This window comes from Salvelinus alpinus, chromosome 39 (assembly GCF_045679555.1).
Source record: "Salvelinus alpinus chromosome 39, SLU_Salpinus.1, whole genome shotgun sequence".
NCBI classification, from domain to species: domain Eukaryota; kingdom Metazoa; phylum Chordata; class Actinopteri; order Salmoniformes; family Salmonidae; genus Salvelinus; species Salvelinus alpinus.
In genome coordinates this window covers 6,508,666-6,534,118 of record NC_092124.1, presented here as the reverse complement: position 1 = coordinate 6,534,118, position 25,453 = coordinate 6,508,666, and the positions used below count along the sequence as shown (strand labels likewise).

The 25,453-nt window shown below is 50.0% G+C and overlaps 1 protein-coding gene across 7 annotated transcripts; it reads right to left on the bottom strand.

The window, feature by feature from the left end:
• Positions 1 to 265: 265 nt before the first annotated feature.
• LOC139566886 (lysine-specific demethylase 2A-like) lies at positions 266 to 25,373 on the bottom strand. Of its 7 annotated transcripts, none has more exons than XM_071388229.1 (22): positions 25,159 to 25,363; positions 18,960 to 19,098; positions 18,655 to 18,733; positions 18,456 to 18,502; positions 15,904 to 16,082; positions 15,554 to 15,660; positions 15,285 to 15,378; positions 14,987 to 15,140; positions 14,625 to 14,740; positions 14,353 to 14,479; positions 13,363 to 13,595; positions 13,120 to 13,197; positions 11,492 to 11,743; positions 11,090 to 11,224; positions 10,747 to 10,830; positions 10,313 to 10,621; positions 9,735 to 9,767; positions 8,443 to 9,620; positions 7,529 to 7,692; positions 2,375 to 2,521; positions 1,901 to 2,116; positions 266 to 1,707 (listed from the first exon to the last, which is right to left on the bottom strand). In XM_071388229.1, exons 1-22 carry the CDS (start codon positions 25,318 to 25,320, stop codon positions 1,526 to 1,528), a joined length of 4,215 nt encoding a protein of 1,404 aa, XP_071244330.1. In that variant the 5' UTR covers positions 25,321 to 25,363; the 3' UTR covers positions 266 to 1,525. The 7 variants fall into 7 exon arrangements, with proteins under 7 accessions (XP_071244330.1, XP_071244332.1, XP_071244331.1 ...); XM_071388231.1 differs by lacking the exon at positions 25,159 to 25,363 and adding an exon at positions 23,745 to 24,776; XM_071388230.1 differs by lacking the exon at positions 25,159 to 25,363 and adding an exon at positions 22,038 to 22,201.
• Positions 25,374 to 25,453: the final 80 nt, after the last annotated feature.

Genomic DNA, 25,453 nt, shown 5'->3' with positions numbered 1-25,453 from the left:
CTGTTGGAAAAGCTGTCATCAAGTCAAAGGGTGGCTACTTTCAATCTAAAATCTGTTTAACACTTTTTTGGTTACTACATGATTCCATATGTGTTATTTCATAGTTGACTTCTTCACTATTATTCTACAATGTAGAAAACAGTAAAAATAAAGAAAAACCCTTGAATGAGTGGTTACCAACTTTTATACAGTACCAACTTTTAAATGGTACTGTATATGGCTACTGACCTCCATTTAATTTAAATCAAGACGTGCGCGCACACTATTCATTGAAGATTTTTCTTGTTTTATTTCTCTTTTTTTCTTGTAAAAACCACAAATGAAAAAAGAAAAAAAAGATTTTCTGCAAAACATTTCAGAAAATATTTATATCATTGATTGCAATGCTACAGGCATGTTCCAGTCCCATTGAGCAACTGCAGTAGGGCAACCAACACAATTCACCAAGATAAAGTCTGCAGCCCAAATGGTATCCTATTCTCTATATAGTGCACTTCTTTTTCAAAAGTAGTGCACTATATTGGGACTAGGGTGACATTTGGGACGCAACCCACGAGCCCTCTGGTTCAACACTAACAATAACATTATGGGGGATAGAGAGAGGGATGAACAAAACGTTACACCTCTAAAAAGACACAGAAAGGAAAGATGAATACGACAGGAGGAGGAAAATATTCTGTCAAATGAGGGAATTCAAAGACTATAACGTTAAGACCTGTAGTGGCTGGTAGTGAGAAAGGGAGTCAAGTAAAACTGAAGAGAGACTATGTATTTGTCCCAAATAGCACCCTATTCCCTATATAGTGTACTACTTTTGACTAGGGCTCCATTTGGGACGCAAACTAATGAGCGATACAGTACGGTTTTCATCCCCAAAAAAACTCACGGCTGTGAGCGTATCAAACGGAGAGGGGTGAGGATGGTGCGAAAAGAAGGAGGGACAGCGGGGTGGGGGGGGGGGGGTTCTAGGACAGGTTTGGCACCCGTTCGCATTTAATCATCCCGACGGCTCGGTTTCCCAAGGAGTCCATGGAAAGTTCAGCATAGAGTCTGGACCTAGTGGGATACCAGTCATGTCGGAGTCTTCTCCAGTCCCCTCCTCCAGTCCCCTTCCCTCTCAACCCCCTCTGAAATCTAAACCCTGATTCACTCTACGGCTTTGTGGGACCACATCTTACAAACACCCACATTCAATCCATAGGGTTCCCATTTCCAGCCATGTAGCGTGAACACTAACAAGTGTCTGTGCTATTCAGAATTTCTAACCCGCCTAATAAACACATGACGCTGCAACAGCACATTCTACCCTCTCCTTCCACCATGTCTTCCTTCCATCACCCGTAGTGAGGAGTGCGAACGTCTTTACACCTTTTTCTTTTGCTCGCCCTCCTTTTTTTCTGGAGCGCTTGTTCTCCGTTTCGGGGGAGGGGTGTTTGCTGCTCCCCCTCTCTCCCCCCTGGCTGGTGTGGGGTCTCTGTGTGCCCCTTGCGTAGGGGTACGAACGAGGGGGGGGGGGGCGTCGGTTTTACGATATCCTCTGGATGAGTTTCTCCTCCGTCATACAGAACAGGACGCAGTGAGAGAGGTCCGAGATGAAGCCCTCACAGCCCTGCCGCGTCACACCTTTGCAGCCCCGCAGGTCCAGCAGCGCCAGACCAGACGCCCTCTTCAGGTACGCCAGACAGCCGTCCGTCAGCTTGTTACAGCCTGGGGGAGGAGGAGGGCTTAGACACAGGTAGAGGTGTACAACCTGTATGAAGGAAGTGAGTGTGTCTGTGTGTGTGTACTTGCGAGGTTGATCTCAGGGATTGCAATATGTGTGTGTGTGTGTGTGTGTGTGTGTACCTCCAAGGTTAATCTCTATGCATTTCATGGGATGTGTGTGTATGCGTGCGCCTACCTGCGAGGTTGATCTCCGTGAGTGTGTTACGTGTGTGTGTGCCGGCGGCGGTGAGCAGGCAGATGGACTGGTCAGTGAGGTCTCTGCAGTGGGCCAGGTCCAGCCTCTCTAGCAGGGGCATGTGACGGAGAATCAGCCTCAGGGTGTAGTCACTTATGTCCAGGCCAGCTAGACGCAGCACCACACAGCCACGCAGCCGAGACCGACTGTCACAACCTGCAGGGAGAGAGGGGTTAGATACGTACAGTACTGTAACACACACACCATTCAATACAAATACTTGCCAACCCAACCACCTAAAACACTAGATTCATTTATCATAGGGGAGACAGCTAGATCATTCCCCAAAGAAACCACTACAGTCAAAAACACACACACTCCCACAAACCAGTGTCCTGCTGCAGTTATAACAGCCTGTAGGAAAAGGAGAAAGAGATGTAACCCTTAACACCTCAGTTACTATTGAGTAGTGACCTGGTGGTGTGACCAGGTCCCTGATCTGGGTGTCTTTGACCCCCTCTGCCCAGCGCAGGTCCAGGGTACGGAGGCACGGCAGGCTGGGGGTGGACAGGGCTGACATGGACGACCAGGAGCAACCTGCTATCATCAACTCCTTCAGACCTGAGAGAGGAGAGGGGGGGGGATTAATTCATCTTGCAATGTTGAGGTGTGTGTGTGTGTGTGTGTGGGACAGGCAGCAGGGTTGAGGTGTGTGTGTCGGACAGGCAGCAGGGTTGAGGTGTGTGTGTGTCGGACAGGCAGCAGGGTTGAGGTGTGTGTGTGTCGGACAGGCAGCAGGGTTGAGGTGTGTGTGTGTGTGTCGGACAGGCAGCAGGGTTGAGGTGTGTGTGTGTGTGTGTCGGACAGGCAGCAGGGTTGAGGTGTGTGTGTGTGTGTGTCGGACAGGCAGCAGGGTTGAGGTGTGTGTGTGTGTGTGTGTGTGTGTCGGACAGGCAGCAGGGTTGAGGTGTGTGTGTGTGTCGGACAGGCAGCAGGGTTGAGGTGTGTGTGTGTGTGTGTGTGTGTGTGTGTGTCGGACAGGCAGCAGGGTTGAGGTGTGTGTGTCGGACAGGCAGCAGGGTTGAGGTGTGTGTGTGTGTGTGTGTGTGTCGGACAGGCAGCAGGGTGTGAGGTGTGTGTGTGTGTGTGTCGGACAGGCAGCAGGGTTGAGGTGTGTGTGTGTGTGTGTGTGTGTGTGTGCGGACAGGCAGCAGGGTTGAGGTGTGTGTGTGTGTGTGTGTGTGTGTGCGGGACAGGCAGCAGGGTTGAGGTGTGTGTGTGTGTGTGTGTGTGTGTGTGTGGGACAGGCAGCAGGGTTGAGGTGTGTGTGTGTGTGTGTGTGTGTGTGTGTGTGAGAGGACAGGCAGCAGGGTTGAGGTGTGTGTGTGTGTGTGTGTGTGTGTGTGTGTGTGTGTGTGTGGGACAGGCAGCAGAGTTGAGGTGTGTGTGTGTGTGTGTGTGTGTGTGTGTGTGTGTGTGTGTGTGTGTGTGTGTCGGACAGGCAGCAGGGTTGAGGTGTGTGTGTGTGTGTGTGTGTGTGTGTCGGACAGGCAGCAGGGTTGAGGTGTGTGTGTGTGTGTGTCGGACAGGCAGCAGGGTTGAGGTGTGTGTGTGTGTGTGTGTGTGTGTGTGTGTGTGTCGGACAGGCAGCAGAGTTGAGGTGTGTGTGTGTGTGTGTGTGTGTGTGTGTGTGTGTGTGTGTGTGTGTGTGTGTGTGTGTGTGTCGGACAGGCAGCAGAGTTGAGGTGTGTGTGTGTGTGTGTGTCGGACAGGCAGCAGGGTTGAGGTGTGTGTGTGTGTGTGTGTGTGTCGGACAGGCAGCAGGGTTGAGGTGTGTGTGTGTGTGTGTGTGTGTGCGGACAGGCAGCAGGGTTGAGGGTGTGTGTGTGTGTGTGTGTGTGTGTGTGTCGGACAGGCAGCAGGGTTGAGGTGTGTGTGTGTGTGTCGGACAGGCAGCAGGGTTGAGGTGTGTGTGTGTGTGTCGGACAGGCAGCAGGGTTGAGGTGTGTGTGTGTGTGTGTGTGTGTGTGTCGGACAGGCAGCAGGGTTGAGGTGTGTGTGTGTGTGTCGGACAGGCAGCAGGGTTGAGGTGTGTGTGTGTGTGTGTGTGTGCGTGTGTCGGACAGGCAGCAGGGTTGAGGTGTGTGTGTGTGTGTCGGACAGGCAGCAGGGTTGAGTGTGTGTGTGTGTGTCGGACAGGCAGCAGGGTTGAGGTGTGTGTGTGTGTGTCGGACAGGCAGCAGGGTTGAGGTGTGTGTGTGTGTGTGTGTGTGTGTGTGTGTGTGTGTGTGTGTGTGTCGGACAGGCAGCAGGGTTGAGGTGTGTGTGTGTGTGTGTGTCGGACAGGCAGCAGGGTTGAGGTGTGTGTGTGTGTGTGTCGGACAGGCAGCAGGGTTGAGGTGTGTGTGTGTGTGTGTGTGTGTGTAGTGTGTGTGTGTGTGTGTCGGACAGGCAGCAGAGTTGAGGTGTGTGTGTGTGTGTGTGTGTCGGACAGGCAGCAGGGTTGAGGTGTGTGTGTGTGTGTGTGTGTCGGACAGGCAGCAGGGTTGAGGTGTGTGTGTGTGTGTGTGTGTCGGACAGGCAGCAGGGTTGAGGTGTGTGTGTGTGTGTGTCGGACAGGCAGCAGGGTTGAGGTGTGTGTGTGTCGGACAGGCAGCAGGGTTGAGGTGTGTGTGTGTGTGTGTCGGACAGGCAGCAGGGTTGAGGTGTGTGTGTGTGTGTGTCGGACAGGCAGCAGGGTTGAGGTGTGTGTGTGTCGGACAGGCAGCAGGGTTGAGGTGTGTGTGTGTGTGTGTGTGTGTCGGACAGGCAGCAGGGTTGGGGTGTGTGTGTGTGTGTGTCGGACAGGCAGCAGGGTTGAGGTGTGTGTGTCGGACAGGCAGCAGGGTTGAGGTGTATGTGTCGGACAGGCAGCAGGGTTGAGGTGTGTGTGTGTGTCGGACAGGCAACAGGGTTGAGGTGTGTGTGTGTGTCGGACAGGCAACAGGGTTGAGGTGTGTGTGTGTGTGTCGGACAGGCAACAGGGTTGAGGTGTGTGTGTGTGTGTGTGTGTGTGTGTGTGTGTGTGTGTGTGTGTGGACAGGCAGCAGGGTTGAGGTGTGTGTGTGTGTGTGTGTGTGTGTCGGACAGGCAGCAGGGTTGAGGTGTGTGTGTGTGTGTCGGACAGGCAGCAGGGTTGAGGTGTGTGTGTGTGTGTGTCGGACAGGCAGCAGGGTTGAGGTGTGTGTGTGTCGGACAGGCAGCAGGGTTGAGGTGTGTGTGTGTGTGTGTGTGTGTGTGTGTCGGACAGGCAGCAGGGTTGAGGTGTGTGTGTGTGTGTGTGTCGGACAGGCAGCAGGGTTGAGGTGTGTGTGTGTGTGTGTCGGACAGGCAGCAGGGTTGAGGTGTGTGTGTGTGTGTGTGTCGGACAGGCAGCAGGGTTGAGGTGTGTGTGTGTGTGTGTCGGACAGGCAGCAGGGTTGAGGTGTGTGTGTGTGTGTGTCGGACAGGCAGCAGGGTTGAGGTGTGTGTGTGTGTGTGTCGGACAGGCAGCAGGGTTGAGGTGTGTGTGTGTGTGTGTCAGACAGGCAGCAGGGTTGAGGTGTGTGTGTGTGTGTGTGTCGGACAGGCAGCAGGGTTGGGGTGTGTGTGTGTGTGTGTGTGTCGGACAGGCAGCAGGGTTGGGGTGTGTGTGTGTGTGTCGGACAGGCAGCAGGGTTGAGGTGTGTGTGTCGGACAGGCAGCAGGGTTGAGGTGTGTGTGTCGGACAGGCAGCAGGGTTGAGGTGTGTGTGTGTGTCGGACAGGCAACAGGGTTGAGGTGTGTGTGTGTGTGTCGGACAGGCAACAGGGTTGAGGTGTGTGTGTGTGTGTGTGTGTGTGTGTGTGTGTGTGTGTGTGTGTGTGTGTGTGGACAGGCAGCAGGGTTGAGGTGTGTGTGTGTGTCGGACAGGCAGCAGGGTTGAGGTGTGTGTGTGTGTGTCGGACAGGCAGCAGGGTTGAGGTGTGTGTGTGTGTGTCGGACAGGCAGCAGGGTTGAGGTGTGTGTGTGTGTGTCGGACAGGCAGCAGGGTTGAGGTGTGTGTGTGTCAGACAGGCAGCAGGGTTGAGGTGTGTGTGTGTGTGTGTGTGTCGGACAGGCAGCAGGGTTGAGGTGTGTGTGTGTGTCGGACAGGCAACAGGGTTGAGGTGTGTGTGTGTGTGTGTGTGTGTGTGTGTGGGACAGGCAGCAGGGTTGAGGTGTGTGTGTGTGTCGGACAGGCAGCAGGGTTGAGGTGTGTGTGTGTGTGTCGGACAGGCAGCAGGGTTGAGGTGTGTGTGTGTGTGTGTCGGACAGGCAGCAGGGTTGAGGTGTGTGTGTGTGTGTCGGACAGGCAGCAGGGTTGAGGTGTGTGTGTGTGTGTCGGACAGGCAGCAGGGTTGAGGTGTGTGTGTGTCAGACAGGCAGCAGGGTTGAGGTGTGTGTGTGTGTGTGTGTGTCGGACAGGCAGCAGAGTTGAGGTGTGTGTGTGTGTGTGTGTGTGTGTGTGTGTGTCGGACAGGCAACAGGGTTGAGGTGTGTGTGTGTGTGTGTCGGACAGGCAGCAGGGTTGAGGTGTGTGTGTGTGTGTGTCGGACAGGCAGCAGGGTTGAGGTGTGTGTGTGTGTGTGTGTCGGACAGGCAGCAGGGTTGAGGTGTGTGTGTGTGTGTGTGTGTCGGACAGGCAGCAGGGTTGAGGTGTGTGTGTGTGTGTGTGTGTCGGACAGGCAGCAGGGTTGAGGTGTGTGTGTGTGTGTGTCGGACAGGCAGCAGGGTTGAGGTGTGTGTGTGTGTGTCGGACAGGCAGCAGGGTTGAGGTGTGTGTGTGTGTGTGTCGGACAGGCAGCAGGGTTGAGGTGTGTGTGTGTGTGTCGGACAGGCAGCAGGGTTGAGGTGTGTGTGTCGGACAGGCAGCAGGGTTGAGGTGTGTGTGTGTGTCGGACAGGCAACAGGGTTGAGGTGTGTGTGTGTGTGTGTGTGGGACAGGCAGCAGGGTTGAGGTGTGTGTGTGTGTGTGTGTCGGACAGGCAGCAGGGTTGAGGTGTGTGTGTGTGTGTCGGACAGGCAGCAGGGTTGAGGTGTGTGTGTGTGTGTCGGACAGGCAGCAGGGTTGAGGTGTGTGTGTGTGTGTGTGTGTCGGACAGGCAGCAGGGTTGAGGTGTGTGTGTGTCAGACAGGCAGCAGGGTTGAGGTGTGTGTGTGTGTGTGTGTGTGTGTGTCGGACAGGCAGCAGGGTTGAGGTGTGTGTGTGTGTGTGGGACAGGCAGCAGGGTTGAGGTGTGTGTGTCGGACAGGCAGCAGGGTTGAGGTGTGTGTGTGTGTGTGTGTGTCGGACAGGCAGCAGGGTTGAGGTGTGTGTGTGTGTGTGTGTGTGTGTGTGTGTGTGTGTGTGTGTGTGTCGGACAGGCAGCAGGGTTGAGGTGTGTGTGTGTGTGTGTCGGACAGGCAGCAGGGGGGTGTGTGTGTGTGTGTGTGTCGGACAGGCAGCAGGGTTGAGGTGTGTGTGTGTGTGTGTGTGTGTCGGACAGGCAGCAGGGTTGAGATGTGTGTGTGTGTGTCGGACAGGCAGCAGGGTTGAGGTGTGTGTGTGTGTCGGACAGGCAGCAGGGTTGAGGTGTGTGTGTGTCCTACCTGGCAGGCGGTGTATGAGCAGGGTGATCTGTTTCTTGGACACGGGGGTCCAGGAGAGGTCCAGGGAGGTGGGCTGACGTTTGATGATGCCCTGCAGGGCCTGGGAGGAGAGAGAGGGACAACGCGATACATCCACACCACTCCACAGACGCTTGTCACAACTCCTACAGAGAGGAGAGAGAGGGAGGGAGAGGGCAGGAAAGGAGAGGGGGAAGCCAGCAGAGGGGGGGTAAAGAAATGAGGATCTGGACACAGTCTCATTAGATAAAGGATGTCTCCTATTTCTGGTTCAACAAAGCTGAAGTATTTTCCCATCCATAAAAATGACATCACTGTCTCATCCTCTGGTGTAAAAAAACTGCTTTATGGAGAAGCCCCATAGAAAGTGTCCTTTCGTCCACAGATTACGGAGACAGTCATGCAACTTTATCGGATGAAAAATCCTAAAACTGCGTTGAAGCAGAAACAGCAAATAAACTCCTTTATCTATAGAAACAATAAAATAAGGCTGGTAATTGCCAGGGAACTCACAATGTGATATTATCGCGATACTTCGGTGCCGATGCGATTCTATTTGCAACGTGATTCGATACTGTGATTTTAATGCGATTCAATGTTCCAAACATATTGCTCATCGTTTTGCTCAGAGAGCCATGAGAAAACGAGTTTTAAATCAGTCACGGAAATAAGTGCTGAAAACAAAATTGGCTCCATATTTGAAAAAGACGGAGAACAAGCTATGAGGGAAAAACGAGCTCAAAAATAATATTGCGATATTGTTAATGCGATATCAGCAAAAAATAATATCCCAATATGCAACTGTAAAGGTCCCCCCCCCCCAAAAAATCACTAAAACAAGCCATGCTAATGGCTGTGAATGTTACTCTAATAACAGAGGGACGGTTGTGACTCACCATTTGTACCAGGCTTTACAGACAGTCATACAGCTAGCCAGCTCGGCTCTGCTCAGGTAACGGAACACCGCCACCCACACCTCCTTCTCCCCTCCTTTCTCGTTTCCTACATCCTTGAAGGAGGGAAGCGACAGGAGCGAGGAAGGAGAGTGGGAGGAGTGGGGAGGAGGGGTGGGGGAGGCCGAGGAGTCGGAGGAGGAAGGAGAGGCAGTGTCCCTCTCTCTTTCCCTGTCTGCTGTGTCGCCGTGGGGATTGTTGATACGGTGACGAGGCGGCCGGCCCACTGGATTCTTGGCGGGCTGTGCCAGGCCATTGCCGGCGGCGACCGTGCCGTTTTTGTGCCGCGTCTTCCCGAGGGTTTTATGCTGGACGTAACCTGGACCGCCGCCGTGGGTTCTGGGAGACATGGCGGCCTCCAGCTTGGGCACGATGGAGCCGGGGTGGCGTTTAGCCCTGGGGGGGCGTTGTAGGGTCACTGTCAGGTACGAGCCGTTTAGGAAGTCGTCGTTAAGGTCAGACACCAGGAGAACGGGAGGCTCTGGTTCGGAGTCTGACTGGTTCTCGTCATCTTCCTCATCCTCGTCTTCATCGTCCACATCCTCATCCTCCCCCTCCAGGTCCCGAGCAGAGCTGTCTTCCTCGTCGTCTTCCTCGTCGTCCGTTCTCCTCCGCCTGCGGCGTTGCCGGTGGTGATGCTGCGGATCTTCCTCGCTGTCGTCATCTTCATCGTCATCATCATCATCATCGTCGTCCTCTGACTCGTCCCTGCGTCTCTGCATCCTGGTGCCTCCCCGGAGGCGCACTCTCCCGCCTCTCTCCCTGCGCCCCCCCTCCCTGTCCCCTCGCCCCACCCCCAGCCCCCCTCTGCCACGCCTCATCTTCAGGGAGGAGTGAGGCGCCAGCCCGCTCCCACGACCTGCCCCTCTGTGGGAGGAGCCTCTCCAAATGCCTCGCCTCCCAGTCCCGTAGCCTCTTCGAGAGGCGGAGCCACTGCCGCGAGGGCGTGGTCCGGACATCTTCCTTCCCGCGCCGCCTCCTCCGCCCCTGGAGCCTTCATCATCATCATCATCATCCTCATCGTCGTCGTCGTCATCATCGCTGCCTGAGTCATCGTCGTCGTCTCGGCGACGATAGATCTTGGCGATGCGGCCGTCGAGGTACGAAGAAGACTTGCGTTTCTGGAAAGAGAGAGGAGGGAGGAAAGGAGCAAGGGAGCGAAGTATCCGTTAGGGTAAGGATGAAAAACAGTCTTTGGTTTAATTGAATACACTTTTATTGGCTGGCATACTTACCGCGTGTAACATTTTATTCTTGTCCCCTTTCACCTGAAATCAAAAAAGAAGAAGAAAAACATCAATGCAACAGAAATTCACTGTTCATTGAATACTGTAACATCTCTGTTGACATAATGCCTGCTGCACTGTGGACACAGACAAGCACACTCACATCACAAGCCGCCGTTTCTCTCACTCAAACCTCCGCATGCTTTGGGCTGTCGTTCAGGCTACAAAGACTTTCTGCTCCACAAATACCGTCTCATATCGACTAGACCTGGGTTCAAATAGTTGAAAACCTCTAAATACTTTTGAGTTTGCCTGGAGTGCAAGATGTGCAGTTTTGGTACTATTCTATTGGAACATTAAGCTAGGGAAGCTCAAAACAAGAACAGATAAAGTATTTGAAATGAATTAAAACTCAGGTCTGATATCAACCCTAAAGCAAAGGGTTCTGCATTCACCCAGTATTTGTGGAGCCCAAAGCACCACGTCTCCCCCAGCCCCTCCCCTCGTCAGTCAGAGCAGCGGTAGGCGCGTGATGATGATGTAACGGGCGGCGGGGGGGAGGACGGTGGCGGCGGTAGGCCTCTCACCCTCTTCCTGCGCCCGCTTGCCCATCTCCCCGCCCGCTTGAGGCCGCGCTGCTGTGGTAGTAGCTGACCAGGGGAGGGAAGGGGCGCCTCTGAGGACCAGGAGGAGGAGGGGGGATTGGGAACCAGCCCTGGGTGTAGCAGTAACGCCCTGCCCCAGCCCTCATCCCCCAACCCAGGAGCAGAGCCTGGCTCCATGGAGACCCCTAGAGGCCCCTGGGAGGAGGAGAGGGCGGCGGGGGAGAGGGGGCTTGCGCCAGCGCCGAGGCCAACGGACGCCCCGCTGTCGTCATCATCATCGGTACCCGAAGACTGACACACAGCACAGGGAGAGAGTCACGGCCGTTAGCTAGCCGGGACACAGTGGTGTCTGTGTGTGTGTGTGTGTGTGTGTGTGTGTGTGTGAGAGAGTGTGTAGATAAAGGAGGAGGGTCTACCTCAGTGTCGGTGATTCCCAGAACACATTTGGGACACTCCCAGCAGCTGGGCAGATCTGTGTTCACCACACCCTCCCCTGTTACCTAGAGAGAGTGAGAGAGGTGGAGGGAGAAAAGGATGGTTAGAGATATGTAGAGCATTTTGTTTGAGAACAAAAGGAAAGAGGTAGGAGTGAGAGTTTAACCTCCATCTGTACTGATGTCACCAGACAAGTGACTTTGTGTGGTCGTGTGTTTGAATGCTGATTAGATTGCGAGAGCTCTGGTGGGTAAGATGTACTTACGGCAAATGAAGCTGAAACTTGAAGGTAGGGTATAGTTTGAGGAGTGTGTCGGGGGTTACCTTGAGGCAGGCGGGGTGGGCTATCTGGGCACAGTTGGAACACTCCATGAGGGTGAGGGCGAAGACTGGCCCCTCTCCTCCCTCCTGGTTCCCCTCTCCACAGAGCTCACACACCACTGACAGGGGCAGACCCGGCTGGAGGAGAGAGAAACAGAGGAGTTAATACACTGAGACTAATATATTCTGTCAGAATGAATCAAACACACACACAGTATACTAGCTGGGAAAAATAGATAAAGAGTAAGGACACAGGCATCAAAGCCAAGCAGTAAGTGACACACACAGCTGGCAGAGGGAGACAGTGACAATGCTTCTACTGTACAAATGAGACAGCTCACACACATCAAACACCCCCCCCCCTCTCTCACACAGAGACACACACCCCCCCCCTCTTTCTCTCACCGCCAGACACTGTCGGAGCACGCAGGTCTGTTTGAGTTTCCCCGGCCCGCCGAACTTCTTCATGTCCCTGCAGAAGTTACAGTCCCCGCACTCCGTCCTGACGCACGCCTCGCAGCGCTTACACCGCACACGCCGCCGCCGCAGCACGGACATGGAGGAGGCGGGCTTCTGGGGTCGCGGGGTCACCACCGTGGCAGACAGCTTGGGACGAGCCACCGGGGGAGGAGGGGGAGGAGGCTGGTACCACGACGGCTGGGGGTGAGAATGAATGGGATAAAGGTAAATTCAAAGTTTTGGGGGGGGGGGGGGGGGCGAAGGCAGGCAACAGTCCAGCACTAGGCTTAATCTCTGTCTGGAAAAGCATCCCTCTGTGGATTAAATGACCCTTTGATTTGGGAGTCAGATAAGTAGATGGATTTTAAGCGTTTGAGGTGTGGAGCAGTCTAAGAACGTGGCATGATTCGCTCTCGTCTTATGACAATGTACAGTACGTGTGCGTTAACCCTTCAGACTTGTGGGTAGAGGCCTATATGGACAGGGCTACATTGAAATGGTTCTTACAGAACAACCATTAAAAGCAAATGCATAAGAATGGTAGCAACTGTTATTGGTTATTATGGGAAAATGATTCAACCAAAGTTGAGGACAACAGTTCACCAGACAAGATTGAAACCCAACATTAAACTTGATTTTATGCGCATTTTACATTTACTGTCATCTGGATACTTCCAGTAACATTATTTAAAACATTATTAAATTCAATGCACTTTTATGTGAAGAGTCTTCAACTATAAAAAGGTCATTCTTTAGCTCTCCTAGCTGTGCCGTTGAGGAACTAGAGCAAGTACACTTGTAGTTGACTTGTTTGGAACACAGCCCTGCATCCCCGCCATCACACAATTACTGTTGTGGTTCACGCTGTCCAAAAACATCTCATTATAAACTGAAGCCTGGGTCAAGTGGGCATCATTTGAAAACTTGTTTCTATTGCCAACATGACTAGCTAAGTTGTAAAATACGATCTTAGTGTTTTGCTTTCACACGGCAATCCAGAGAAACAGATCGGAATTTCGGTGTGCGTAGAACCGAGTCAGGAGTGCATTCGTGTGCGTGATACGCCGAAAATGTTCTCCACAATAAACAAACATAGGCTCATTCAGTTCAGAACAGGGTATGACACCGTGCCATCTTGTAACTGTACATCAAACAGTGATCATAAAACGTTGACGCTGTATACGACACGAGTTTTATATGGAAATGTGAAGTGCACATTTGGACTCACAGGTGTTTGGCTTGTATGACGTCAGAGCGGTATTTATTATCATCCTCAACGTTTCATCTTTCAAAATACATAGAGTCCTCATAATTTAAAAGCATTTCCGTCACTCAGACCCCCCCAAAAATTAGGAGGGGTGGGGGTCAACTTCTTGTCGTGCGGTGCTCGAGTTTATAATGGCTGTCAGGAGCTGTGAAGCGGAGAACCTGAGCTCTGACGTCAGGTACAGCATGTTACCGTACAGCCGCTGGCGTCCCAATTAAGGCGCTTATCAGTGGCCAAACTGAACCCGTTTACAAGTGTAAACGGTTACTATGAGCGTGTGACTGAATGTGGCGTGTGTCCTTCTCACCCTAGTGGGCCACTTGACGATGGGCTTTCCAGTGTAGGACAGTTTGGGGATGTCATTAGCATGCTCCTTCAGCAGGGCCTTAGAGAAAACAGGTTAATACATGAACAAAAATACACACTTTATAATACATGCCATTCAGCAGACGCTTTTATCTAAAGTGACTTAGTCAGTCATGCGTGCATCCATTTTGATATTAGGATATTTAACTCTGTCAGACACACCCTGTACCCACTCAGCACTCACCCTGATGTCGTGCAGCAGCGCGGGAGCATTGTGTATGCCCGCCGGGACACAGTTCTTCTGTGAGGGCAGTGACTCCAGCTTCCCCAGCAGGTTCCACAGCCCCTCCAGCTCAAAGGGCGTCAGGTGAACCTTCACCCCGGGCTTAGAGCCCCGCGTCGGGGGAGCCTCCTCTTCATCCTCCTTCTGGGTGTGGCCGTTGACCGACTCACAGGTGGAGGGGTCTCTGGTAAGACCTGGAGGGAGGGACGGAGAGATTAAGAGGTGGAGCTGGAAAGATAAGACACTTCACAGAGCAATTCAAGGTTTTCTAGTCTAACACGTAATACGGAGAACGCACGCCTCAAGTTATAGATCTCGTGTTGTCATTCAAACGTAATCACCTAATATAGAGTAATGATGGTTAGAGAAGTGCTGAGAGAGAGAGGGAGGGGGGGTGAGAGAGAGAGAGAGAGAGGGAGGGGGTGAGAGAGAGAGAGGGAGGGGGTGAGAGAGAGAGAGAGAAGAGGGGGGTGAGAGAGAGAGAGGGAGGGGGTGAGAGAGAGAGAGGGAGGGGGTGAGAGAGAGAGAGAGGGAGGGGGTGAGAGAGAGAGAGAGAGCGAGGGGGGTGAGAGAGAGAGAGAGCGAGGGGGGTGAGAGAGAGAGAGAGAGCGAGGGGGGTGAGAGAGAGAGAGAGCGAGGGGGGTGAGAGAGAGAGAGGGGGGTGAGAGAGAGAGAGAGCGAGGGGGGTGAGAGAGAGAGAGCGAGAGCGAGGGGGGTGAGAGAGAGAGAGCGAGGGGGGTGAGAGAGAGAGAGAGAGAGGGGGGTGAGAGAGAGAGAGAGCGAGGGGGGTGAGAGAGAGAGCGAGGGGGGTGAGAGAAAGAGAGAGAGAGAGGGGGGTGAGAGAGAGAGGGAGGGGGGTGAGAGAGAGAGCGAGAACAGAGAAACAAAGAGAGAGACAGAAACAGAGAAACAAAGAGACAGAAACAGAGAGAGGGTAGCGTTGGCACTGACCGATGCCCAGGGAGTGTTTCTGGAAGTCAGGCGTGAGGTAGGAGGTGTTGGTCAGACTGAAGAGGTATCTCTCCAACACGTACCAACACATCTCATAGTAGAACGGGTAACGGAACTTAGCTGGTACCTGCACAGACACCAAGTTCAACTTATTAGTAACTTCCACGACATATAGGAACTTCTCTTCTACGAGTGCTCAGGAATAAAAACATTCAGTACATTTAGGAGAGAGATTAAATGGAAGAGAGAGAGAGAGTGTGTCTCTGACCCACCCGTGTCCTGTCCTCAATGCTGTAGATGTTGAGTTGCATGGGGATATTGAAGCTGTGGAGAAAGTTCCCCCCAAACACCAGGGTGTCCACTGGAGTGTAGACCGCATGGATCCAACCTGACAGGACACAAACAAAGATAAACATTAGAAACAGGAACACACAACACTAGGTTGAAGTTCAAACGGTTAAATATCTGTATGTGCCAAAGCACAAGTACAATTCAAAGTGTATTTATTATGGATCCCCATTAGCTGCTGCTCTTCCTGAGGTTCAGCAAAAATAAGGCAGTTACACATTTATATATATATTTTTAAACATTACAATACATATACACCAGATTTCACTACATATTAAGTGAGTACCTGAAGGGATCATGAAGGTATAGCCCTGCTTCAGCTCTATCCTCTGACAGTCCTGGGCCTTGTCTCCCAGGAAGATGTCTCCCTGTTTCCCTGACAACACCCAGTCCTCATACAGCTCCAGGTTCTGAGGCGTGGGCGGGATCAGCCAGAACACCTGACAGGAAGCAAGGGGTCAGAGGTAAGAAGTGAGAGGAAACAAGAGTCGCTCTTACTCGAGTCCCAAGTCGTAGGGGTCCGAGTCTTAAGTCGAGACTCGAGTCCACGTCGTGCAGTGTGAGATTAAGTCGTCCGCTCTTACCTTGCCTCCCCGCAGTATGTGGTACCAGACCGAGGAACCTCCGAAGTCAATGTGGAAGTCCGTGTAGCAGCCCTGCACACTCATTAGACAGTACCTGGAACACATGTTGGAGGAGGGAAAAGGGGGAAGGAGAATGCAGTTGATGAGGGAGAGGGTCTCACTTCTGCACTTTGGGGTACTGCATGTCTGTGATGGGAGTTGGTGGAGTCTGCAGACCCTGGTCAATAGTTGTGCACTACATAGGGAATAGGGTGCCATTTGAGCCTTACTTCTGCACTTTGGGGTACTGCATGTCTGTGATGGAGTTGGTGGAGTCTCTCTGTCTCTCCTTCAGGTGCCGAGGCCACATGTTGTCCACCCAGTCGATGATGTCCACCTGATAGGATACACAGGAGGAGGATACACAGGAGGAGGTAAGAACAGACAGGAGGGTGTGTGTGTGTGCCGATATGTGTTTGTGTGTCTGCGTGCTAATATGCCTGTGTGTGTGTGTGTGTGTGTGTGTGTCTCATACTGGCAAACGCGGGCCTCCGGATCAGGTTTGTGAGCTTGGTGTGTGTGAGAGTGTCCGTGCGTTCCTATGTGTGTGTGTATATATATATATATCTATCAGACTGACCGATGTAGGCCTCTGGACCAGGTTCTCCAGTTTGGTGTGGCTAAACTCCAGGCTGATGACGTTGTAGAGTTTGTCCCTCTGGGAGGGGGGCGTCTCGTAGTAACGTCGCCACTGGGCCATAGACATCTCTATACCCTTCTGAGTGCTCACATCCATCACGTCGATCATACGCCTGCTGCCTGGGAGAGCCAAGGAGGGAGGGAGAGAGAGAGGAGGGGGGAACAGACAGATGGGTGACAGAGGAACAAAGGAGAGAAAGAGGAGACAGACAAAAAGGTGGAGGAGGAGGAAAAGGTAAGAGAGTATTTAGTATTTTATTGAGATCCCCATTAACTGTTGCTGAAGCAGCAGCAACTCTTCCTGAACATGAAATAATACAGAACATCAATAGACAAGAACAGCTCAAGGACTGAACGACACCAGTTTAAAACGAGAATAGAACAAAAAGGTCCTACTGACAGGTACCCACACATCCGTACATGTACAGTGCATTCTAAAACTATTCAGACACGTTGCCCGTTTCCACTTTTTGTAACGTTACAGCCTTATTCACAAATGGATAAAATCTACACACAATACCCCATAACGACAAAGCAAAAACAGCGGTAGATTTTTTTTGCTAATTTATTAAAAATAAAAACAGAAATACCTTATTTACATAAGAATTCAGACCCTCTGCTAAGATATTTGAAATTGAGCTCAGGTGCATCCTGTTTCCATTGATCATCCTTGAGCTGTTTCTACAACTTGATTGGAGTCCACCTGTGGTAAATTCAATTGATTGGACATGATTTGGAAAGGCACACGCCTGTCTATATAAAGGTAGCACAGTCGACAGTGCATGTCAGAGCATAAACCAAGCCATGAGGTCGAAGGAATTGTCTGTAGAGCTCCGATTGCGTCGAGGCACAGATCTGGAGAAGGCTACCAAAACATTCCTGCAGCATTGTAGGTCCTCAATAACACAGTGGCCTCCATCATTCTTAAATGGAAGAATTAAGGAACCACCAAGACTCTTCCTAGAGCTGGCCGCCCGGCCAAACTGAGTTATCGGGGGAAAAGGGCCTTGGTCAGGGAGGTGACCAAGAACCAAAATGGTCACCAACAGAGCTTGAGTTCCTCTGTGGAGATGGGAAAATCTTCCAGAAGGACAACCATCTCTGCAGCACTCCACCAATCAGACCTTTATGGCTAGACGGACGCCACTCCTCAGTAAAAGGCTCATGACAGCCTGCTTGGAGTTTGCCAAAAAGCACCTAAAGGACTCTCAGACCATGGGAAACAAGATTCTCTGCTCTGATGAAACCAAGATTGAACTCTTTGGCCTGAATGCCAAGCGTCATGTCTGGAAGAAACCTGGCACCATCCCTACGGTGAAGAATGGTGGTGGCAGCATCATGCCGTGGGGATGTTTTTCAACGGCAGGGACTAGGAGACTAGTCAGGATCGAGGGAAAGATGAATGGAGAAAAGTACAGAGAACCTTGATGAAAACCTGCTCCAGAGCGCTCAAGTCCTCAGACTGGAGTGAAGGTTCACCTTCCAACAGGACAACGACCTTAAGTACACAGCCAAGAACACCTGAGTGGCTTCGGGACAAGTCTCTGCATATCCTAGAGTGGCCCAGCCACAGCCCGGGTTGGAACCCGATCGAACATCTCTGGAGAGACCTGAAAATAGCTGTGCAGCGATGCTCCCCATCTAACCTGACAGAGCTTGAGAGGATCTGTAGAGAACAATGGGAGAAACTCAAATACAGGTGTGCCAAGCTTGTAGCGTGTCATACCCATATATATTTTTAGGCAAAAATGCATAAAAACCTGTTTTTGCTTTTTCATTATGGGGTATTTAATCAATTTTAGAATACGGCTGTAACGTGATAAAAAGTGGGAAAAGTGAAGGAGTCAATACTGGCTATCAGTTAATTAGGTCAGATGGGGAGAGGCCTTGTTCTGTGAGGTGTTGTTTTGAAGCACTTTTTTTTGCAGTTTTCTTGAGTCATTTGAGATGGGTGTTCCGTGAAATAATGGCTCTATAGAATACTGTGCGTTGCCTTGAATTTCTTCTCGATTTGGGGACTGAAGAGACCCCTGGTGGCATGTCTGGTGAGTAAGTACGCCTGTCAGAGCTATATGTAAAATGATTATACAGACAAATTTGGAAATGAACACTATTTCTCACAAGAATTGATGCAGTCAATCTCTCCTGTACTTTGAGCAGAGAGAGACGGTTGACACGAGCCCCCTGTGTACATTGAAGGGCAAGACATGCTGCTCTGCTCTGGGCCAGCTGCAGCTTTTCTAAGTCCTTCTTTGCAGCACTTGACCATATCACTATTAGATCAAACTAGAGCCTGTAGGCTTGTTTGGTCGACTGTGGTGTTAAAAATGGAAGTGAGGGAAATAAAGGAGATGTAAATGAGGGAGTGTTAAAAAATCCAAAAGAAATGGAGGAAGAGTTAGCATAGAAATAGAGTGGGTGAAGGAGAGAAATTGGGAAAACAAAAAGGGAAGAGGCGTGTTTGGATAGAAACACTGGAGGAGGGAATCTTACCAACAAATATCTTGACGTCGTTCACACTGAAGTCTGGATCTGGCATCCTTTAGAGAACACAACAAACCGGGGTTACATATTACTCATTACATATTACTCATTACAAACTTTAATGCAATTTCAGCCATTCTAATTGCCCCAGAGAGAATAAAACGAGTGCGTTTCCAACAGAGTTTGGAGGGGGAAAAGGAGGACGTACTTGATGCCCAGTCCGTCTGGCTTCTCAAAGATGATCGGGTCCCTCAACCCACCTCTTTGGATGTACTCAAACGTGAGGTCTGGAAAAACCACACACACACGATAATCCATAAACTAAACAGGAATCTTCAAAGCTACTCAAGTTTGTTACCCTATAGCATACTACTACTGTCAAAAGAAGTGCATTATATAGGGAATAGGGTGCAATTTCAGACGCAGCCAATGTCTCCAATATTTAGCCACAGCCAAACCCTCCACTGTAGAAGGACATATAGATTTAAGATTACGATGACCTCCAACACTGACCTTTTCCCTCCATGCGTTTCACCCTGTCTGAGGTGAACCTTTCGCTCCTCAACTTCTCCTCCAGGTCAAAGGTCCTCTTCCCCTCGATCTCGTCGTCCGAGATACCATCGTCATGGTAGCGCCGCCTCGTGCCCGACCGCTGGAGTGAGGAGGGGGAAGAGGAAAGAGAGGAGGAAGAGGTAAGAGGGGGAGCAAAATAGAATAGGAAAGAGGAATGTGAGGAAGAGGGAATAAAGAGCAGAGATTTACCTCAATGTGTTCAGCAGCTGTATACCCTTTAAATCCCATCGAGCACTATTTTAGGGTATTTACGGTACTTTTTAATAGTTAGGCTTAATACTTCTAGGTATTTCTGTAAAATGTAACGCTACTTAAAGACAGCAGCGTTTGGCTGTGTTAACAATGCTCCCACACAGTTACCTGCTGCTCCCTCCTACAAAAAGAAACCTGCTCTCGTGCCAAGAGATTGAAGTCTCAAAACAGCAACACACACTGGGGCAAGGAAGAATGAACATACCCACATAAACCCATATCAACACAGAACACACATAGTACATTGATGTTCAGGCTAGGGTATCAATTCTCTAATGTAGCCCATCATTAATTTCCCCTCACACCGACTCTCCCTTCTCTCAGGGATCGGGGGATAAAGAGAGGGAGAGAAAGAACAGGGGGAAGGGGGTACTTGGAACCTTTCTTTACCCAGTGCTTCAAGGGCACAACAGATAGAAGGATAATTCCCCCCCCCCCCCCCTCCTAAACCTGACTCAAGGACCATGCCCCTTCCCCCTGCTCCTCCGCTCAAAAATGTCCCCCACCCCCACTACTTTTTCACCACCTCTGTCTGTCAGCTGGAAAGCTTGATGCTTCATTGACGGTGGGGCTCCTCCATCTTTACACCCCTGGACAACAATTGCCAGGCTAACTGGTTGTTTTTCCAATCTAACCATCTAGAAAATGTAAAGCCCAATGAAATTTCCACCTAGGTTTATAAGATATTAGGTAGAAGTCCATAGATTTTAAGTTGGTAAAGCAGCTGGCAACGCAAGTTCAAGAGGACACATACAATTTGGATAAATATGAGCAAAAAAATCATCTAGTTATCCAATGTCCACCCCCCCCTCATCATCCTCAAGAACACATGCTAGGTTATAGTAAACCCCCTTTTAGTGTCCATCCATTCTCACTGCCTTGCATTGGGTTGACAGCTTCATAGATTTAAAAAAGCATGGTGAGTTCAAAGGGGACTTTTCAAAAAACCTAGGTAGGTAATAAAATAAAAGCAATCTGGCTGACATGTAGCCCCCCATAAAATGATTATGTTTTGGCCTGAATCCACATAATTTGCCCCCCCCAAATTCAATTTTCTCCGTTTTGTTTTTCCATGTTTCTGTTAAACGTTTATTTTTTGTATTTTTAAGAAATACAACATTTAATGTTCTAAGTGCACAACAATGGATACACCACATCAGGAGACTACTTTTGCAGTCTTGGAAAAATCAAAGACATTTTCAATTATGGGTGTAGTTACCCTTTAAAGCAAGTGCCCTTTGGTTAACATGTTTCTGTGGCGCTCATGTGATTGCAGAGTCTGCAAAAACAAATGGCCATTGGATTGACGCAAATAATCATGATGTCATTCTGCCAGAAAGGCAGATGCTACTTTTTAGTTAACATTTAACTGAGAAGATTTTTCAGAAAGCCTTTCCATCTACCAGCAGATGGTTATCATTAGCAGCATCGCTAACAGCTACACAAAGTGGACCAGGGAGTGGGCCAGGGTTGCCATAGCAATGCACCAGCAGCCCAGAGCTCAGTGACAACAATAAGAGATGTCGGAGAACGCAATCTCTCCGCCCGTCTCACACACACACACATCTAAAACATCCTCAGCCGGCCCTGAACACACACACACACACCTCTAAACATCTTCAGCCTGAACATGAAACACACACAACTCCTTGCAAACACCGCACAATGTGAAACGACCTCGCTGTATTGTCCACCGGTCAGCCACAAGCCAATGCCACTCCACAGCAGGACATTAAGCAGCACTAGTATCCACCGCTGTAGCAGCCAAATCAGTGACACCAGATGCAGCACGAGGCACCTGCCCTACCTCCAATAGCTCACTGCCCATCTGCCAGCCGCCGCAATCCTCCTTGGCTCCGGGCAGCCCAACCCTTCAAAAAGACAACCCTGGCCCACTAAATTCAAAGTCCATTATCCATCTTTAAGCCAGGTTTGACGAGAGAGCTTTGTTCCATTCAGGCGGTTTGGTAGAGGACACGAACACAACGGCATTGCAGTGAATTGCAGCGAGCGGTGTAATGCAGTGCGCCAGTCCGTCTGTGCTCCCCTGGGCCGGTGCCCAGTACAGCGGACAGTGGCTGCGTGTACCCAAATGGCTCCCTAGATAGTGCACTACGTAGGGAATAGGCTGCCATTGGAGACACAGACAGTGACACAGCATACCGTCTCTCAGCGACGCACTACGCTGCCACAGCACCCGGCGAAACCAACCACCTTTAACGGAGACATCACACAGACCAGCTGCTGGTCACACACACACACACCGCAGTGTCCAGCTCCACCTAGTATTCCCAAGGCGGGAATTCGGCTTGCATGACGACAAACTCTAGAGAGAAACAGTCTGGAGGGGTGCAGGAGGGATCCGTCTGGGAGATGCCTTGGCTGGGGAACGACAAACAGCCAGGGCCCCTGTCTAGATCCTGGGTCTCCAGGCCCGCCCACTCACTCAGCTACTGAAGAAACAATGGACGACCCTGAGCTACACAATCACAGCACGACGCCTGAGCAACCACAGTGGGTAAGGGCCGACGCAGTATCTAACCGCATTGTCCATGTTTATTATCAAAGATCGCCAAGAGACGGTGGATCTCAGAGCCAGTACAAGCAAGGTTACAGATGCTCTCTCTCCCCCTCACTGCAGCAATCCAGTATCCTCTTTTTCCTCTCAATTGTATTATATTTCTCTCCTTTTCTCTTGCCCTTTCCCTCTCTTGCAGTGCGCCTTGGGGAATCCTGTGGGATGGAGAGACTCGACACACCTCGCACCTTCAGTATCACCATTACATCCCTCTTCCTCTCTTTATCTTTCTTCCTCTTCTTTTCCCACATCCCTTCATCCCCGGCGTAGTGCAGCAGCATCTCTGTTCACAATCCTCCGCTCCCCCTTGCCTCTCTTTTTAGAGTGAAAAAAAGGCCTGCGGTCTATCCAGCTCTGTCATCCTTTCGCCTCTGCAGTGCCCCCCCCCCCCATATCATCATCATCATCATCATCATCTCCATCCGCATTTCTGCTCACATGGCCAGTCAGGCAGCCAGCCTCCCCAGTAACTTCTCCTCTCGCTTCACACAGAGCAGACAGCGTGCTCTCACCACAGTGTCCTCTCCACTCACACACATCCTCCCCTCCAATCCATTTCTCCTGTTTCATCACTTACACTGTTGTACTGCATGCAATATGCCTTCTGGAGATGCATGGCTCAAAGTACAGGCAAAGAAAAAGAGCTCCCTCCCTCTCCCTAACAGACCAGAGACTAAGAGATGTAGAACTGACCACTACTGCCTAAATCTCATCCTATTCATAATTGATAAAACTTTATCTCTGCATCAGAGGAGTGATGCTGCCTGGCTCCTGCTCTGAGCGATACATGTTCTGCTTATACTCCCACAAACGTGACTATCGTCTGAAACTCAACTTTAACTATCACAACACACACACACCATTGTATATTATAAACATAATGTCCACGGTCCATTGTCTAGTAAAAGCCTTTGTGTCACCTCACCTATAACTATCCAGATTCTGCACAGTCAGGTAGGCTGAGACCCTAGTCACCCTACTAAACCCTGCAGTACACATTCAAATTTGCTCAACAGGCGTGAAGCCAAGGATAGGAAGCCAAGGTATCTGGCTTCTGATACCCAGAACAAACCAGAAATGCAATTACAATCAAATACAAAAAAATAAATAAGACTACTCACCTCAAACATATCAATCAATAATCTTATCTGACATGTTGGACCCTCAATCAAAAATGCACCATGTAACAAAAATGTGCAATCTTCCTTTTCAAGGATTTAGCTAGATCTGACACTAATCCCAGCCATTGCCCAACCCAACCATGTTCACTGCTCCAGACATAGTTGATCTGGTCCGCTTTAACCAAATGTCTTCTGCTCGGGTTTGCTTTTACAATGTTTTGGCGCGACTGTGACATGATGCACACTCCTGGCAGGGTTTAACCCACCCAAACAATGAACCTGGCTCGTCTTAAAATGACACCCGCTTCCCTTTATAATGCACCACTTTTGACCAAAGAGCCTGTTTTCCGTGCTCTCTCAAATTACAGTCAAGAGTGCCAATCTGGACTACATGACACCATCAAGCAAGACAAGTCAGAGACAAACTTCTCAGCTTTTTGGTATTGGAAACAAATTAAATTGTTACTTAGGGGGAAAAAAACACTACAGTTATTCCCATAACCTAAATGATGAGGTATTGGAATTGAAACGTAGACTAGTAACGTTATAACTCACTTCCTCTCTGTCTTTATAATCCCAACATCTCAATCCACATGCATAGTTTAAAAACACCATATCCATACTACGCACCTTTCAATATAGTTAGTAACTATCGGTAGTCCATGCCATTTCAGATCGTTCATCACCAACGTCTAAAGTAACGTTAGCTAAGAACTCTTACTACAGACAAAACAGGGAGACATTGAAATAACGCTGGGCCAACTTGTTACTTACCAGTCGCTTGCTGAATCGTGGTCGACGCTTATCTTCCATGTTTAATGACTTTCACTTGAGACAGTGGACTGCTTTGGTAGGCGGTTCGCCGATACACGTGGGTACCTGACTGCGCTGTCAAGCTGCTGAACACTACAACTAGCTCGTGATTGGAAATGTAGTTTGACTTTATTTGACAGAGCTAAGCTAACTTAAACATTACACTACTAGAAATTAGCTATGTCTACTGTCACTTGCGGGTTAAAATAGCCTTTCAAATCGGACAAACTAAATCTAAAATACAGTCAGCAACGTAGCCAAGTTAATACATTTTGATTTGATTAAAAACACCGTACGAATAAAGAGCGTTTACATATTGTAACGTAGTTTTTTTTTTTTTTTTTTTACAGCTAACGGTAGATAATTACCAATAGGACATAGCTAGTGAAATAGTAAAGAGGCTAGCTATCCCCCACTAAAGGGAAGCATTGTTGTCGATCACCAAAACAAAACCCTACCGAGAGAATGGGATTAACTAGCAAATGTTGGTTTGTGTTTATAGCGCCAATATTGCATTTGGGATTATAGTGTGGTACATTATCTAGCGTTTAGCGTGTTATAGCTAAAGTTAGCTATGGAGTGTAGCTTACTATTGATACAATTTAGACACTTGTCTGGCTAGTTTTAGGGGGGTGAGGGGGTGGGGGGGGTTACCAGTCCTGGGTTATTTGCGGCCACTAACGTTAGTTCACACACATTTTCTTATGCTGAACAAACTGTTAGCTAAACTAAAACGAACGTCCGAGTTTAAAATGCAACCGCAGACAGCGAACAATCTATTATTTCCAAGGGAACTTTCCGTTTTGTCTTTTGGAAAACTCCACCCAAAGAGTTTAGGAAATCATTAAAATCGGGTAATATTAAATGACAATTAAGTTCTGTTAAAATCGACAGAGAACGCTGGTTTAAAATCGCAGTTTTATATGTATAATATCCGATAAAGTCGGCAGTCGGCCATCCGCCGCCATTTTCATCTCGTCACAAAACGCCACTAGTTTCTCAAGACCCGCCTACAACAATGAAATCGTCCAACGACAGCAAAGCCGGCGAGGCGCTAAATGGTCGGTAATTATGTCACTCAGAAATACATTGTCGATAGGGATTGGACAAACATACAACAAAAAGTGCAAACGACACGTGAATGACCAATTACATTGCAAGTTATTGGACGACTCGAACTCCAATTGGCGAACATTTTGCTACCATCTTCAGAGGAGAATAATAATTGGTCAACATACAAAAGGGGTCAATAAAGCAGCCAATGAACTATCACGCAATTCAGACATCGTGTTACCCAACTCAACCTTACAAAAATTGCCAGACCAGCCATACAACTTATGAACCCATAAAAATCAAATGTATTTCTGTTACACACCACCATGATTGAGTAGAACTGTTCAAGGACGGTCGACCGGGCCAGTTTGCGTAGTCTGCTTCCTGGCTTCTGCTGTGTCTTGACTCCCGGAGCTTTGCATTGCTGAGACACGTTTTCTGGGTAGCTACTTCTGTCTTGGGTTGCTACAGCAAAGCCGCCCATTCATGGCAGTTGTAATCCGGAAGCGGCTGTCTATTGGTCCCACAGTTGGGTGGATGGCAGCAATTGGAGGCTTTGGCCTGCCAATTAAACAATATACAGACGGCGAGAGATGTCAAAGGCAAGCCGTTTCGTT

Coding starts and splice junctions, on each gene's coding strand:
- LOC139566886 (XM_071388229.1), bottom strand. CDS start 25,320: ATGGGCGGCTTTGCTGTAGCAACCCAAGACAGAAGTAGCTACCCAGAA. Junction 9,768..10,312: donor CAAGCGGGCGCAGGAAGAGG/GTGAGAGGCCTA, acceptor TTTTGATTTCAG/GTGAAAGGGGACAAGAATAA. Junction 2,117..2,374: donor GGACCTGGTCACACCACCAG/GTCACTACTCAA, acceptor CTCTCCCTGCAG/GTTGTGACAGTCGGTCTCGG.